This window comes from Neoarius graeffei, chromosome 21, assembly GCF_027579695.1.
Source record: "Neoarius graeffei isolate fNeoGra1 chromosome 21, fNeoGra1.pri, whole genome shotgun sequence".
In the NCBI taxonomy this organism is placed as follows: Eukaryota; Metazoa; Chordata; class Actinopteri; order Siluriformes; family Ariidae; genus Neoarius; species Neoarius graeffei.
The window spans coordinates 30,337,384-30,353,953 of record NC_083589.1 but is presented as its reverse complement, the minus strand read 5'-3'; the positions used below and the strand labels follow the sequence as shown (position 1 = coordinate 30,353,953).

General features: G+C 39.2%; 1 protein-coding gene across 1 annotated transcript in view; it reads left to right on the top strand.

Moving 5' to 3' along the window:
* vezt (vezatin, adherens junctions transmembrane protein) overlaps positions 1 to 16,570 on the top strand; it is an 80,830-nt gene that overhangs the window by 5,814 nt on the left and 58,446 nt on the right. Inside the window, exon 2 of the mRNA XM_060902952.1 lies at positions 11,540 to 11,665. Within this exon, the coding sequence (XP_060758935.1) occupies positions 11,540 to 11,665 (126 nt within the window). The remainder of the gene's footprint in view (positions 1 to 11,539; positions 11,666 to 16,570) is intronic.

Genomic DNA, 16,570 nt, shown 5'->3' with positions numbered 1-16,570 from the left:
TCACCTTTCTTCCAAATTTCATTAAAATCTGTTCACTACTTTTTGAGTTACATTGGGAACAGACACACAAACCAAGGCGAAAACATAACCTCGTCCAACAACAAAGTTGGCAGTGGTAGTAAACGGTAAAGAATTGGATTTGGAAAAGAAATGTATTTTTGCAACTGGAAATGTTTACTGGAAATAGACATCTGACTTCTATAATTTTTCTTAAAATTTATTATTATGCTTCTACTTGATGATGATATTTCAGAGCTCAACATGAGCAGTAGTCCGACTGTCCGGGATAACCAAATGTTTGATCCGGACAAATCAAATCCGCATCTGCCTGTCTGCCAGGACGAGTTGAATAAATATTTGTTGAAAATCACCATTTTTACAGTAATTATTCCAGTTACATTTATAACATTCCAGCAAAACCAGTTCAATCCCCTCAGTGATCCGGCCGTGTTATTGTTTACGAAATTCCAGGGAAGCTGAGTTCAGCCGGTGCGCGTGTGTGTAAAAATAACCACATCGTTATATCTAATTATAGATTATTAGACTTTCATTGAAACTGGAGAAATGATAATTAAATACCTCAGTAAAATAAATATCTGTGATGAATCTTTATTTCATTCAGACTTTTTATTGTATTTTTCTTTGTATGGTTCACATTAACCATCACAAATATCGTAAATTATTTTTTTCGCGGTCCGGTTTCCATCAAATCCTGCGCTCTGATTGGCTGGTGAGCGGGTCCGCATCCTACGGTACTGACCCTGGTTACGGACCTCTGGCAACTCGCTCGTTCACAACGACAACAAACAGTAGCATTTTTTGTCAACATGTATCTTTTTTTTGTTATGATTTATTTATAAGATTATCAAAAATCTTAAATTTTTGCCAGCATTTCTCAGGAGAATAGCATTAATTTTACAGCATGGATAGTAGGGCTGAATGATTTTAAGAAAAAATTGAATTGCGATTTTTCTGGCAGATATTGCGATTTCGATTTCAACCACGATTTTTTTTCTTTCTTTAAATCGAGTTTCAGTGCAAATTAATTAATACAATGAATTCCATAAAGCTAATGCAAGAATGAAAACTGAGGTCAACAGATTTCAAATGTAGGCCTGTTTATTAACATTGAGTGCCTGAGGAACAAGTTATAATAACTTAAAATAAAATAAAGAGAGCCATCTTTCTTAAGTAAACTTTTTTGCTTCTTTTACTTTTCCCATCTACAACATATCAGACTTAAAAAAAGGTTGATCAATGGCTCAGCAGCATCAAAATATTGCACTTTTGTAAAAGAATGTACATAAGCATTATAAATGGTAATAAACAACAAAGTCGAACAAAAAAGTCTTACCTTAAAAGTAGTGCAAGAGTGGCTCAAGGGAGCTAGCTTATGAACATTAACAACATCAGCAGCAGTTACAGAAATTCAACCCCTGTACTCAGAAGCCTGTGCTTCTTTTTCACACAAAGTGGCAAGAGGAAATGAAATGTAATGGTAGTAAAAATAAAACATAATAATAAAAAAAACGTACAAATGACCCTGCATTTTCCCCATCTACAAAAGATGTCAAACATTAAAATTGGTTAAATTATTTTACATCTATTCTGTAAACAAAAGATAAGTAATAGCAAAAAGAGAGAACACCTTTTTTTAAATGAACAAATGGCAATATTCTCTCCGGTGTGGTCAGTGGGGAAGTATGCGGTCTGCAGGCAGCGACTTCTCAACTCGAAGTTGGCATTGACGAAATGCACCGTCAGACTCGTATATGGCTCGGTCGTTCTGCTTGACCACATATCAGTAGTTGACGCATAAAAACTCAATATCTTCCAGCTCTTTCGCCACCTTGGCTTTACATTCTGCGTAGAGCTGTGGGATGGCAACCTGATTGAAGTATGTGCGGGAGGGCAGAACATACCTCTTATCCATTGTGCGGAGTCTTTGGTGACCGTGTTTACAGGCACCATGTCCTTCGTAATGTAGTTTGTTACTAGTCTGGCTAACGTGACTTCAAAGCTCTGCGAGCATTTGGTCTGGCAAAGATATTAAGCCCAACCGTTTCCCAAAGCGCGTGGTTGTCCCGCCTCCCTGAAATGCCTCAGTTTGCTACTGGTCGAAGCCAGAAAAGGCTGTGACGAAGCTTAAACCAATCACATCACTCTTTCCTCTGACGTATGTGACGCGACGGAAACTGCTTGAGTAACAGGAAGAAGATAAATACCTCCAGGGCTGCTCTTTGCTCCGTTTTCAATGAGAACTTCCCGTTGAATGCTTTCAATACAGCATCTACCGCTGTGTCAAAGGCTTGCCGCTGCTCCGTGTTCGTAATGTTTCTAGTGAATGAAGCGCTTACGGCATAGATTCTGTAAACAATTTATGGCTTCCGGTCGCAGTTCTACTACGTCACTGCCTTGAACACGCCTCTACCCAGGGCCGTTGGAGATGCTCAAAGTTGATTGGCTCCCGATTTTTCGGGAGCTTGGAAGAGCTGTAGATAGCTTGCCTTGCCAGACTAAGCTCGCAACAGGCCCTCGTGTTGCGTCACACTTAGGATGGGTGGGCCCAGGCTAGTTTGTTACTGCAGCAGTTATCTCCTTGTGTCTCTTCGGCTACTTCTGTCATACGGAGTTACACTGGCAAAAGTAGTTGTAATTGTCTGTTTGGCCGAAGTACTTTCACTACTACTAGACGTCTCATGGGTCTTTTTCGCCATGCACTCTTCATGCAAATTCGCGTGGTGAACTTTCAAGTGGCGGTATAAATTAGTAGTGTTTCCACCGGATGTAGCCACTTTTGCACAACATGTTTTGCACAGCACCAGTTTCTGATGTTCGTCTGAGGCTTCAAATCCAAAATACTGCCAAATGGCCGACGTGCTGTTTTTCTTTGGGATCAAATCCCCTGACTCCGCTTCAGCTCCCGCTTCAGCCATGTCTGAAATTGAATGACCAGCTACACTGATTGGAGTGGATAACACGTGACCTGTCCACGCGCAGCATGCAGCTTCTTGATTGGTAGCTGACACAGAGTGGTTTTTACACCATGCTGGGGCAATACGCAGAGCATACATGTGTGAAATTATTGACTAAACAAAACATGGGTCAGTTTAGGAGCACTGAGAAAAACCGCGGCTTTGACAATCCCAAAATCGTGTTGTCCGAGATCGCGATTTTCGGTTGAAAACGATAGATTGTTCAGCCCTAATGGATAGCGATAACGACAGTGTTCACAGCGAAAGCGAGTTTTACTACCCTGAGGAAGAAGAAATAAAACATTTCAGGAGAAAGCTAAAAACCTGTAATTTGCTAACACCGAGCAAAAACATGGCTGAATCCTGAATGACTCCTATTTGTATAAATAGGGGACTACATAGGCGGCAAAATGTAGTTTTTTTTTTTTTTTCCTGCCATGGAAGTGCACTTGTATACCGAGGAGGAAGCCATTTGCATTACAGCCGTGAATGAGGATTCAAAATGGCGGCTTGGATCGGTTTTCCCTTTCGGGCGCTCTTGTTTTCTGTTAGAATTTGGGAAAGAAAAAATAAATATATTATTTACCAGCTTAAGGTCGGTCCGTATGGTGAAATACCGTGACCTCGGCCTTGAATACTGACCTCGGCCCAGAGGGCCTCGCTCAGTACTTTCAAGACCTCGGTCACGGTATTTCACCATACGGACCTCCCAGCTGGGAAATAATGCGTTTTGTGGAAATTTTACGACCGTGCCGAATTCACTTACGGTTTTTCATTCACAGTGTGCTTCTGTCCCCCTTATCATGTCCAACTTGTTTTCTTTCAGTTTCATTTCTTTAAATTAATTTATATTTCACATTTTATTGGGTTAATCGAGATGTAACTTTATTTCCTCCAGAAGCTTTGAATTTGGAGGAGTCTGAAGGTGATGATACACGGGGCAACTTTTTGGCCAATGGTGCTGGGAACGGGCAACCAGGTGGAGACGCAGGACAACTAATTAGGGCAACAGACAATTGGCAACGACCAATCCGATAAGAGCAAATCTATTGCCAGGGAGAGACGCAGCAAAGATGGACACTCAAACATTTGCAGCTGTCACTTTTTTGTCTTGGCTTCAGAAATGAATTTTGCTCAAGTAAGTATCACTTCTGGAACAAAACTGAATGCATAGCTAGCAATAACGTTCAGCTAGCTATGTTAGCAAAAACCACTGCTAGTTAGCTAAATCCCATTCAGTCTCTATGGAGCGGTGGTTAGCTAACAGCAGTTTACACTTGGCTGAAAAAAATAAATGTCTTAATTCCATCCTGAGCACATAAAAATAGACGTTTGTTGGTTTTCTAAGCATTTGATGAGGATGATCTTAAAAAGTTGCCTAAAACGATCAAAATTGTTTAGATAAAAATTATGTTGCCCAATCTCAATGGGAAATGTCGAAGTGCAATTGCCCGGCAACATTGCCCAAAAGTTTCCCCGTGTGTCATCACCTTTACTCTTAAAACTGCAGATCAGGTAATGGGTTAGAACAACACGCACATCATAATGGAGCTTTGGGTAGTTTTAGTTTATTGGTGGAGTTTTATTGAAAAATTGTAAGTCATTAAAGCATGATGATTATCATAACTATACCTGCTTTTTGATGAAGTTTATCACTTTCCTTTCACTGAACTAGTAAATGGATAGTAATGAAAAGGTTATGGTCAGGACGAGTGGATTAAAAAGTTAACGTTGAGCCCTGGATTTATAACTGAAGTGAGTTTTGTACAAGAGTTGAACTGTAAAGTGCTTCAGTTAAAATCCATTTGTAATACTTAGTAGAAATAAAGGTTTCGGTATGAGAAAAGGAAAAAGCATTATGGTGCCGTCTCTACAGGGCTCAATATTAAGGACTGCCCGATTCCCCGGGACAAGTGGGATATGTCCCCGACATACCCGATCGGGCAAGTTGGAATGTGCATATATTACGAATTAGCGCCACAAAAATTAAGCTTTTTGATCTTTTATTTCAGTTCCTAAAAGCGTCCCTCGCTACGTATCTGCCATTATGTCTTGGCTGTTTTCTTAGTCTCGGTTTCATTTACTGCTTTGCAAGTTATTTTCTATCCCCCCGCTGTTGTAGTATGGTACACATGCTGTTTATAGACCCCTTGTGCATGACGTCACGCATCACGTTATAATTCCAGCTGGAGTCAGACAGACACCGTCTTTCATGCAAGCAAGGCTTAATCTGTCTTCAATATGGTTAATTTTTGCGCTGTTTTTGCTTGTTCAAATAGAGAACTAGATAAAAGGCATTACCGTCTCCCCGCAATCAAGAGATATGTTCACAAATCGAAGCAAATGCTTCAAGAACAGCGAGGAAATGAGTGGTTAAAGAATACGAGGAGAGGAGCTCAGCCTGAAAACTCCAGAGAAATTCACGATTGTATTTAAAATGTATTTTACAAAAACAGAAAGTCGGAAGTGAGGATGGAAGAGTTTGATTAAGAATCTCGCTTTTTTTTTTTTTCCTGCTCACATTCGAGTCAGCGCCTTCATGAAAGTGTTTGATTTTCCTAAAGATGAAGCCGCTTCCTTATTTGACACACACAACCCAGACTGGTTTCAAACAACTCGGGCATAAAAAACTCAACAAGGAGCGACATGCACGATAAATCCTGAAAGAACAGAACAGATTAAGAGCAGAGAGAGCTGGAGCTTTGTTTCTGTTATCAGAGGAACACAGTCCTGTGCAAAATATATATATATATATATATATATATATATATATATATATATATATATATATATATAAATTTTTTTTTTTTTTATAAAATCCACCTCTAGGTTTAAAAAAAAAAAACAACCTGCACTGTATCATGACAGACCAGCTGCACTGATTCAGTTACAGGTTGCCATGTCCGTCTAAAACACCCACAACCTACACACTAAACCAGACCTGGGCATTTTCCGGCCCGCGGGCCGCATCCGGCCCTTTGGTTCATTCTGACCGGCCCGTGTAAGGTTAATTAGAAATTACAAAATAAACGTATTTTCTAATTTTACCTCATGCATGGACTGAATGTGCATTGCTTTTATTTTGAAGTTGTGTTCAACAAAAACACAATGCGCACGACATGAACATGACATGAAATCCCACGAAACCTAATCCCGCGATAACTACTTCCGTAATTTGTCCAGACCAACCACAAACTTGTACGTCATCCTTCAAACGGTCCAGCCAATCACATAGTGTGATGTCACCAGCAGGCGCCGGAGCCCGAGCCGATCTGTGGATCTGATTCCTACACCGAATCGACTGATGATCATCTGTCAGCTGTGCTTCGCATCTCCACCTCAGACATTCAACCTGACTCTGATGCACTCGTTAAAGACCAACAGAGACTAGATTTCTCTCACTGAACAAATAAAAAACTGAAAAACACCAAATGAGGTGATTAGACTACAAATGTCAGCATCATTATTGTAATATGATGTATCTTGCTTGATATTTGGAGTAGAAAGACAATATTGTGATGTCTTTATTGTGTTTTGGGGTGAATGTGACTGAAAAAAAAATGGTACAAACGTTCACATTTTGTTAACCATTGTTTTGGGAAATTTGATTGAATAAATGACATTTTTTGTAAGGCAACCTCGTTTTTTCCATACTCTTACCAGTCTTAGCAGCTTGTAAAAACAATGTTATTTCTTGCTTTATATAAAGAAATACAATTAATATTATGCAGAATTTAGTTCAGCCTTTTGGTCCGACCCTCCACAAAATTTTCTGTTTCTCATGTGGCCCCATGGAAAAAATAATTGCCCACCCCTGCACTAAACAATAATTTTAAACTTAAACATTATCCTGTCCATCATGACGCAGCTTGGTTTTTTTTTCTTTAAACCTAGAAGTGGATGATGACCAAAAAAAAATCTGAAACACAGTACTGTTCAAAAGTCTTGGCACCCTATTGCTTTCTTCATGCAAACTTTTGTTATAGATTTCTATTTTATGATTTCTACGTTATTGAGTAATGAACCTCCAGTCTGAGAGAGTTCTACACAAACACACTGAACTTTACAACAGCTGCATGCATGTGAACTAGAAATAAATCGACTAAGGCAGGGGAAACTATTTCGGATAAAATTATTGTCCGTTACAAGTAAAAAGTAACCAATAACCAAACTTCAACTCAATGTGTGATCTTCATTTTATGTTGCAATTTAGAACTATTCTGTACAGAAGAGCGATAGTTCCACTAAGATTTATTTATTTATTTATTTTTTTATTTATTTATTTTTTTTTAATTTCTGAGAAAAAACTCAATTTTCGAGATTAAAGTCAGAAATTTGGAGAAAAAAGTCAAATTTCGAGAAACAATCTCAAAACTTTTGAGAAAAAAAGTCAATTTTGAGAAAAAAGTCAAAATTTGAGAAGTCGAAATTTTCGAGAAAAAAGTCAAAATTTTCGTCAAAAGTTTTGAGAAAATAAACTCGAAATTTGCGAGAAAAAAAGTCACAAATTTAGGCTACCGGGAAGTACCAGGTCATTCAGAACTGACGGAGACTTAGTCTGCTACTACTGTGTTTAGTGCTGCTGAAATGGACGACTTAATCAAATGTTATTTCGGGATTGGGTTTAATAACAAGGAGATCCTTGCGGTCTTGGCACAGAATCACATGTAATTCGTTTCTACTTAATCTTTGCTTGTTATGTAGTGGTTCTCTGTTAGTCTCTAGCAAACAGAAAGCCGCTGCCTAGAAGTATTTGAATCTACGTGAATCACATCACCAACCGACTTCCTGTACCCCGGTTGTCACAACTCTGAATTCCATGGCTCTGGTCTCAGCCATTCATGTCTACCGGCCGCGAGTGAGTGTCACTTCTGTATGGAAGCCCGCCTTCTACAGATTTCTGATTTTTTTTTTTCTCGAAAATTTTGATTTTATTTCTCAAATTTTAACTTTTTTCTCGAAAGTTCTGACTCTTTTTTTTTCTCAAATTTCGACTTTTTTCCTCGAAAATTTTGACTTTAATCTCAAAAATTCTGAGTTTTTTTTTTTTTCTCAGAAGTTTCCAAATAAAATATAAAACCCTGGCCCTATTGCTCTGCCGTAATTATGTGGTTTTTCTAAAAAAAAAAAATAGTACTCTCAAAATAGCGGGCAAGTAGAACTTGAGTTAATGTCGAGTCCTGCTCTAATCAGTTTCTAAATTGGTTGAATAAGAATAGCTGTGATTTGTAGTTGCCTTATTTATTAGTTAGTTAATGGAGAGAATATCAGACTCACCACTTTTACTGGACGTGGTTTAAATTGTATTCCACACGTCAGGCTTTTGCAGTTAGTTTTCCTCCATTAACTCCTTTCGCGCTCTCGCTGGTATAGAAACGTAATCCGCAAAGCAATTATCGGTATCCGCTGTTAATTGTTCATCATACTCCATAAAGCTGACTCTGTTCTTCTCTACGACGACGCTGACGATTTAACTGTGTGTTCTGATCGTCTCTGATACTCCACACGAGTGTTTCTGTGGGTTGTTTGATGACTCGCAGCCTTCCCATGATCCAGCAGACGTAATCGCTTTGAACGCGATTGTGCAACCTTTAACCACATGCGTCTTTAAATGTATCGCATGGAGAACTGACGTCATCGTGTGCAGCAGTGTAATTTAAATATAGCACATTGTGCAGCACTAGTGGAATATTAGATGAATATTTGCGGACAAAGCAAAACATTCATTATCATATGATTTCTGCACAATGCAAAGCTCAGGCAGCGTTATCCCAGATATCCTCATTTAGCCTGAGAATTTGTTTGGCTTGTTAGTAGATAAATACCGTAATGTTTTTAATACTGCAGCTTGGGTCTGATTGGTGCACAGGTCTAATACGTTATCGTTTCTATCGTAACAAAGTACGCAGGGGTGTGTCTGGTTTTAAATCCTCAGGTAATACATTTAAAAAAAAAACATGTCAGTATGGAGGTGTTTAATATTTATGGAAGGAGTCTCCAGTGTCAAAGGTAAACATGTAACGTTGTTTTCCGACACCGGAAAGACTTCGAGAGACAGGCGTTTGTTGGAGGGTTTTTTCTTTTTTTTCTCTCTTATTAATTGACAGAGAAGAAAGAGACGCTCAATATCAAGAGAGGAACTGCTATCATGGTTATATGTGACGCACTTCTTTCATCAATGTTCCATAACATGACCTACGAACAAATAAAAAGTATGATATATTGTGCGTTAATTAATTACAATTGTAATCGTTGGCAAATATAAGAGAAATGATTCTATCCACATTTGCTGGATATGAGCAATCGCACGCTCCGATTGGCTACTCTACTCCTAGGATATCGGCTCATATCCCATGAGTAGAGAAAAGCAAAAAAGATCTGAGCTTTCTGGTTCTCATTTACATTATTTTGTTTTCGTTTTGTATTCCTCTACTATACACTACTTGGTGTAGTTTATTGATGAGTTTGAGTCTGCGTAATTTTTCTTTTTCTTTTTCCAGATCGTTCAAGCTGGCCACTTTATTAAGAACATCCACCCATCCACCTGCTGTTTTATGCGGTTCTCTAATCAGCCAGTCCATTGACAGCAGCACAATACATAAAATCATGCAGATACAAATCAAGAGCTTCAGTTAATGTTCACAATGTTCAAACATCAGAATGGGAAAAATTGTGATGTCAAAGTGTGACTTTCTTTCACTGTGGCATGGGTGATGGTTTGAGCCAGATGGACTGGTTTGAGTATTTCAGAACCTGCTGATCTGCTGGGGTTTTCACACACAACAGTCTCTAGAGTTTACACAGAATGGTGCAACAAACAAAAAACATTGAGTTGACTGAGCGACAGTTCTGTGGGTGGAAACAAACGCCTTGTTGAAGAGAGGTCAGAGGAAAATGGACAGATTGGTTCGAGCTGCCAGGAAGGATATAGTAACTCATAGCAACTCTTTACAACCGTGGTGAGCAGAAAAGCATCTCAGCATGCAACAGCAGAACAACACATTGGGTTCCAGTCCTGCAGCCAAGAACAGGAGTCTTAGCATCAAGAATAAGTTTCTATTAAAGGAGAACGGAAGTCATTTTTAAACTTACTTTATTTCTTAATTAACGTGTTGGTCAGTTACGTTTTCGGTTGTAGTAACCTTATATCGTGACTTGTATTGGCAACTAATTGCAATTAAATATTATACTTATCAGCCTATTCGGTTTTCAGCCATGTTGAATTTAGTTCGTTTGGTCCACGGCAGGCGTCGCTTATCCGCGCGATCTTCACAAAACTTGTGCGAGACTTCGAAACATGAAGTGTCAGCCAGGTGTCAGTGCCGCCATTTTGAAAACTCTTTTCCAAACGAAGTATTGCACAAAAATGAGTTTAAATGACGATTACTGCCTACTTTTTTCAAACTTTCCTGATTGCTAACAAAACTTCCGGCTTGATTACATCAGCATTCGAAAGAGGGCGCGCGCGTCTTTTGATAACGTTGGCAGACGTCGGCCACTTTGATTTCTGCTGTATGTTTTACTTCCGTCCTACGATGTCTCACACAGGTCTCAACGAATCTCGTTTACGCCCATTGTTTTGACATGTGGACTGATATATCACATAGCATATTTCAAACACTCATATAGCAGTGACAAAATAGCGATCAAAAATGCATTCCTATAATAAAATGAGAGAAATAGAATTTTGATGATAAATTTGGCTTCAGTTTTCCTTTAAAGTGGCCGGTGAGTGTAGTGTGAGACGCTCTGACCAGACGAGAGTTTGATTATACAGACAAAATGAAACTGTCTGTGTGGAGTTTGCATAATACTCATTTTACAGTCAGATTTGACTGTACACAAGTCTGATGAACAAGAGGCGTAGTGATGACTGGGTGTGTTTTGAAAATTTTTTTTAAAGTGTTAGGAATCTGTGTCAAAGTCGGTCAAAAAGCGTCAGAAAAACACCGTGTGTATGTGTGTGGCCTGTCAACACTGGCCAGCTCTGTCAGATTCCTCAGATTCTATCTGCTGCCATTCTAATGAACCATGCGCCAAAAATTAGGTCTTTGCCCTCAGGCCCGTTCAGCTACTCGTCCTCATCCAGACCCAAAAGCTTATGGATTTTCTCCCCCCTCCCGCCCCCACGTTATGGGAGTTTCAATTTCCAAACAATGGTGCTTTGTGACTTCAGCAAAGATCTTTGTTTACCATTTTTGGGATTAGTCTGATTTGATTTAATTGGAACCAGGATGTAGAAACGATAAGGCGCTTTTTGCTACTGGAGGGGGGCGGGGGACGTGGACCGGTGCATTCCGAGTCTGTTGGACGCCATTTCTACATCTCTGGTAGGTCAATAGGACGTACGAGTGTCGATTGATATCCTGTGTGAAATGATGGCGAGTTGGGGAAGAGCTGGACAAGAAGCGAGGGATGATGTCGAGGTAAGGGTGGCGGATAGGAAGGGACACTTTGGCTGGAGCTTTTCCTTTTACACAGAACACGGCCTGTGATTTCCTGTGACGGGACATCTGATTCATGACCTCTCTCTCTCTCTCTCTCTCTCTCGTGTTTGTGTATAGAACTCTCCTCTGTTCCAGTATTTGCAGGATCTAGGACACACCGACTTTGAGGCATGTTCACCCATCTCTCCGGAGCAGGAGGAGGAACTGAGCACTTGTGCCCAGGACATCCTGCCCCCTCCCAGAGTGAGTGCCAATATCTACGTCACACTGCTATCACACCGTCACTGGACTATGACCATGATTGTATATATTTATATTATAAATCAGTACCAGTTAAAAGTTCAGACACGCCTTCTAATTCAGTGTTTTTTTTTCCTTTATTTTTATGAATTAAGTCACTTCATGTCTTAAAGTAATGATGGATGTCGTTTCTCTTTACTTACTTGAGCGGTTTCTTGACGTAATATGGATTACTACAGTTGTGGTGTAGAATAGGGCTATTTTACTGTATTTTTTTATTTACTATTCGATCTCAAACACATTAAGAATGCAAGAAACTAATTAACTTTTGACGTGACACACCTTTTAATTGAAAAGCATTCCAGGTGACTATCTCATGAAGCTGGGTAAGATAACGCCAATAGTGTACAAAGCGTCATCAAGGTAAACCTTTTTTTGTTTACCACATAATTCCATGTGTGCTCCGTGTGTTCCGTCATAGTTTTGATGTCTTCAGTATTGTTCTACTATGTAGAACAATACTTGAGAATGAGTCGAGTAGGGGTGTATAAACTTTTGACTGGTACTCTATAACTGTGATTGGTGCTATTTAGACCTTGCAACTCTTACTAATTAAACTTGTCATCAAAGAAAACATGTATTTAACTCTTTAAAAAAAAAAAAAAACATCTTGACCCATTTTTGGCTATAATCTCTTCTCCCCCTTCTTCATATTTACTTGGATGAAAATGGCTGCGTTTTGCTGTTGGGTTGAGTGTCCAAGCCTGAGCATCCAAAGTGTTGAGTCAGCCAGGTTGAGTGAAAGTTGTAGAACAATGGTGAAAACGTACATTTGACCAACGAAGTTTTCTAAATGTTGTACATCCACGTTGTATTGTTTTACTGTCTTATTTATCTTAAGGATATAATACATTTATAAATAAAAATCTCTCTTAAGGCACATAGGTTGTTGTGAATGATGCATTACTTATTGTTAAAAATATTGATGACTTTCACCTTGAACTGCATATAAAATGTTATTTCCCAGCTGGGAGGTCCGTATGGTGAAATACCGTGACCGAGGTCTTGAAAGTACTGAGCGAGGCCCTCTGGGCCGAGGTCAGTATTCAAGGCCGAGGTCACGGTATTTCACCATACGGACCGACCTTAAGCTGGTAAATAATATATTTATTTTTTCTTTACCAAATTCTAACAGAAAACGAGAGCGCCCGAAAGGGAAAACCGAGCCGAGCCGCCATTTTGAATCCTCATTCACGGCTGTAATGCAAATGGCTTCCTCCTCGGTATACAAGTGCACTTCCATGGCAGGAAAAACACTACATTTTGCCGCCTATGTAGTCCCCTATTTATACAAAATTGAGTCATTCAGGATTCAGCCATGTTTTTGCTCGGCGTTAGCAACAGTTACAGGTTTTTAGCTTTCTCCTGAAATGTTTTCTTTTATTTCTTCTTCCTCAGGGTAGTAAAACTCGCTTTCACTCTGAACACTGTTGTTATCGCTATTCATGCTGTAAAATTAATGCTATTCTCCTGAGAAATGCTGGCAAACATTTTAAGATTTTTGATAATCTTATTATAAATAAATCTTATGTTGACCAAAAATGCTACTATGTTTGTTGTTGTGAACGAGCGAGTCGCCAGAGGTCCGTAACTGGGGTCCGTACCGTAGGATATGGACCCGCTCGCCAGCCAATCAGAGTGCAGGATCTGGACCACGAAAAAAAGAATTTCTGCCAATCGTGCGCTCTGATTGGCTACTCTACTACGAGGATATCAGCTCATATACGGTGAGTAGAGAAAAACAAAATGGCGGTGTGTGTTGCTGAACCAACTGAGGACGAAATAAAAACTACTCGAAAACAAAACCCCCAAAAAAGGCAACAAAATATGGAATAAAAGTATTTGATTGTAAGAACATAGATATCTTTTTTTTTTTTTTTTTCAAGAATTATCGCATTTTTCACAAATTGTTCCTGTCATTTCGCTGGTGTGTTTATATTCATCTTTAAACATTAAAATTTGTTGGATTTTTTTTTAAACTGGTTCTAAAGCTCAAATGAATTTGAAAATGACAGAACTGACATGTCCAAGGAAAAATTAAATAAATGTGTAAAGCTGTTGTGTTGCTCGGCACGACAGCAAGACGGCACTTTCTACAAAAAACAGCACTAAAGTCAATTCATGCAGCCATCGATAGACTTTTAAGAAGTCTGCCTAAGCGGAAATGATTTTGTCGGACATTTTGTATCAAGTTTTTATTTATCGAATTTGCAAAAAATAAAAATGCTCTGTTTCTCAAAATCCAGTGAATGTGGATAGAATAAAAGTTATTCCACTCAATCTCATCGTACACGGCTTATAGCCAACTATCAGCTCACGTACAACTCGATTTCGTGGAATAACTGTTAAATGTAATATCACTGGGACACAGATGACACCCCAATGAATGAATCACACAACTGGTGTAAGTGTAAAGCAAGACTTTATAATCTCATGTTTCCGTAGGCCGACACACTTGACTGCGTAAAGAAAAAAGATCAACCAGAAATAAAACCTGCGTTTTCTCATTACTGCGACACGACTATTCACTGTCTGTCTGAATTTGGCTTCTTGTGGATTGAAACTTTGAGGCCAATATAACAAACCAGATATGAATATTTTATGGCTGGATAAATTTATCATTGCCTGACTACGTGCTGAAATCATCACACGAGATATCAGGTCTCTGTTATCAAGATAGGAATGAGTTTATTACCTCTGCAGGCTTTGTTGTTGGAGAAGGTTATGTTTTCCGCCTCCGTTTGTGTGTCTGTTCCCAACATAACTCAAAATGTACTGAATGGATTTTGATGAAGTTTTGATTAAAGGTGGCCCATGGGCCAAAGAATAATGGATTAGATTTTGATGCAAATCTGGATATGTATGTAGAGCCAGGATTTTTTTTTTTTTTTTGTCTGTTCCCAATGTAACTCAAAGTAGTGAACGGATTTGGATGAAATTTGGTGGGCAGATGTAGTACAACCCCAATTCCAAAAAAGTTGGGACAAAGTACAAATTGTAAATAAAACAGAATGCAATAATTTACAAATCTCAAAAACTGATATTGTATTCACAATAGAACATAGACGACATATCAAATGTCGAAAGTGAGACATTTTGAAATTTCATGCCAAATATTGGCTCATTTGAAATTTCATGACAGCAACACATCTCAAAAAAGTTGGGACAGGGGCAATAAGAGGCTGGAAAAGTTAAAGGTACAAAAAAGGAACAGCTGGAGGACCAAATTGCAACTCATTAGGTCAATTGGCAATAGGTCATTAACATGACTGGGTATAAAAAGAGCATCTTGGAGGGGCAGCGGCTCTCAGAAGTAAAGATGGGAAGAGGATCACCAATCCCCCTAATTCTGCACCGACAAATAGTGGAGCAATATCAGAAAGGAGTTCGACAGTGTAAAATTGCAAAGAGTTTGAACACATCATCATCTACAGTGCATAATATCATCAAAAGATTCAGAGAATCTGGAAGAATCTCTGTGCGTAAGGGTCAAGGCCGGAAAACCATACTGGGTGCCCGTGATCTTCGGGCCCTTAGACGGCACTGCATCACATACAGGCATGCTTCTGTATTGGAAATCACAAAATGGGCTCAGGAATATTTCCAGAGAACATTATCTGTGAACACAATTCACTGTGCCATCCGCCGTTGCCAGCTAAAACTCTATATAGTTCAAAGAAGAAGCCGTATCTAAACACGATCCAGAAGCGCAGACGTCTTCTCTGGGCCAAGGCTCATTTAAAATGGACTGTGGTAAAGTGGAAAATTGTTCTGTGGTCAGACGAATCAAAATTTGAAGTTCTTTATGGAAATCAGGGACGCCGTGTCATTCGGACTAAAGAGGAGAAGGACGACCCAAGTTGTTATCAGCGCTCAGTTCAGAAGCCTGCATCTCTGATGGTATGGGGTTGCATTAGTGCGTGTGGCATGGGCAGCTTACACATCTGGAAAGACACCATCAATGCTGAAAGGTATATCCAGGTTCTAGAGCAACATGTGCTCCCATCCAGACGACGTCTCTTTCAGGGAAGACCTTGCATTTTCCAACATGACAATGCCAAACCACATACTGCATCAATTACAGCATCATGGCTGCGTAGAAGAAGGGTCCGGGTACTGAACTGGCCAGCCTGCAGTCCAGATCTTTCACCCATAGAAAACATTTGGCGCATCATAAAACGGAAGATACGACAAAAAAGACCTAAGACAGTTGAGCAACTAGAATCCTACATTAGACAAGAATGGGTTAACATTCCTATCCCTAAACTTGAGCAACTTGTCTCCTCAGTCCCCAGACGTTTACAGACTGTTGTAAAGAGAAAAGGGGATGTCTCACAGTGGTAAACATGGCCTTGTCCCAACTTTTTTGAGATGTGTTGTTGTCATGAAATTTAAAATCACCTAATTTTTCTCTTTAAATGATAGATTTTCTCAGTTTAAACATTTGATATGTCATCTATGTTCTATTCTGAATAAAATATGGAATTTTGAAACTTCCACATCATTGCATTCCGTTTTTTTTTTACAATTTGTACTTTGTCCCAATTTTTTTGGAATCGGGGTTGTATTATCCTAGATTCAAGAGGTTTGAGTTTGATGTTGATAATATGTAGCTTGGTGAAGGTACGCACTCTGAGTGAGTGTCCTTGTTTGTAAATCATAGATAGGAGTGTTTCAGCAAAAATTTCTGTATTTATGATAATCCTGGAATTTCAGGGGGAAAAGTTTGGATCCTACTTGTGCTTTTTGAATGTGTGTAAATTGTATACATTAAAGTTATTCCATGAAATCAAGTCGTACATGAGCCGATAGCTGACAAGGTGCGTAGCACCGAGTTGAATGAAGTAA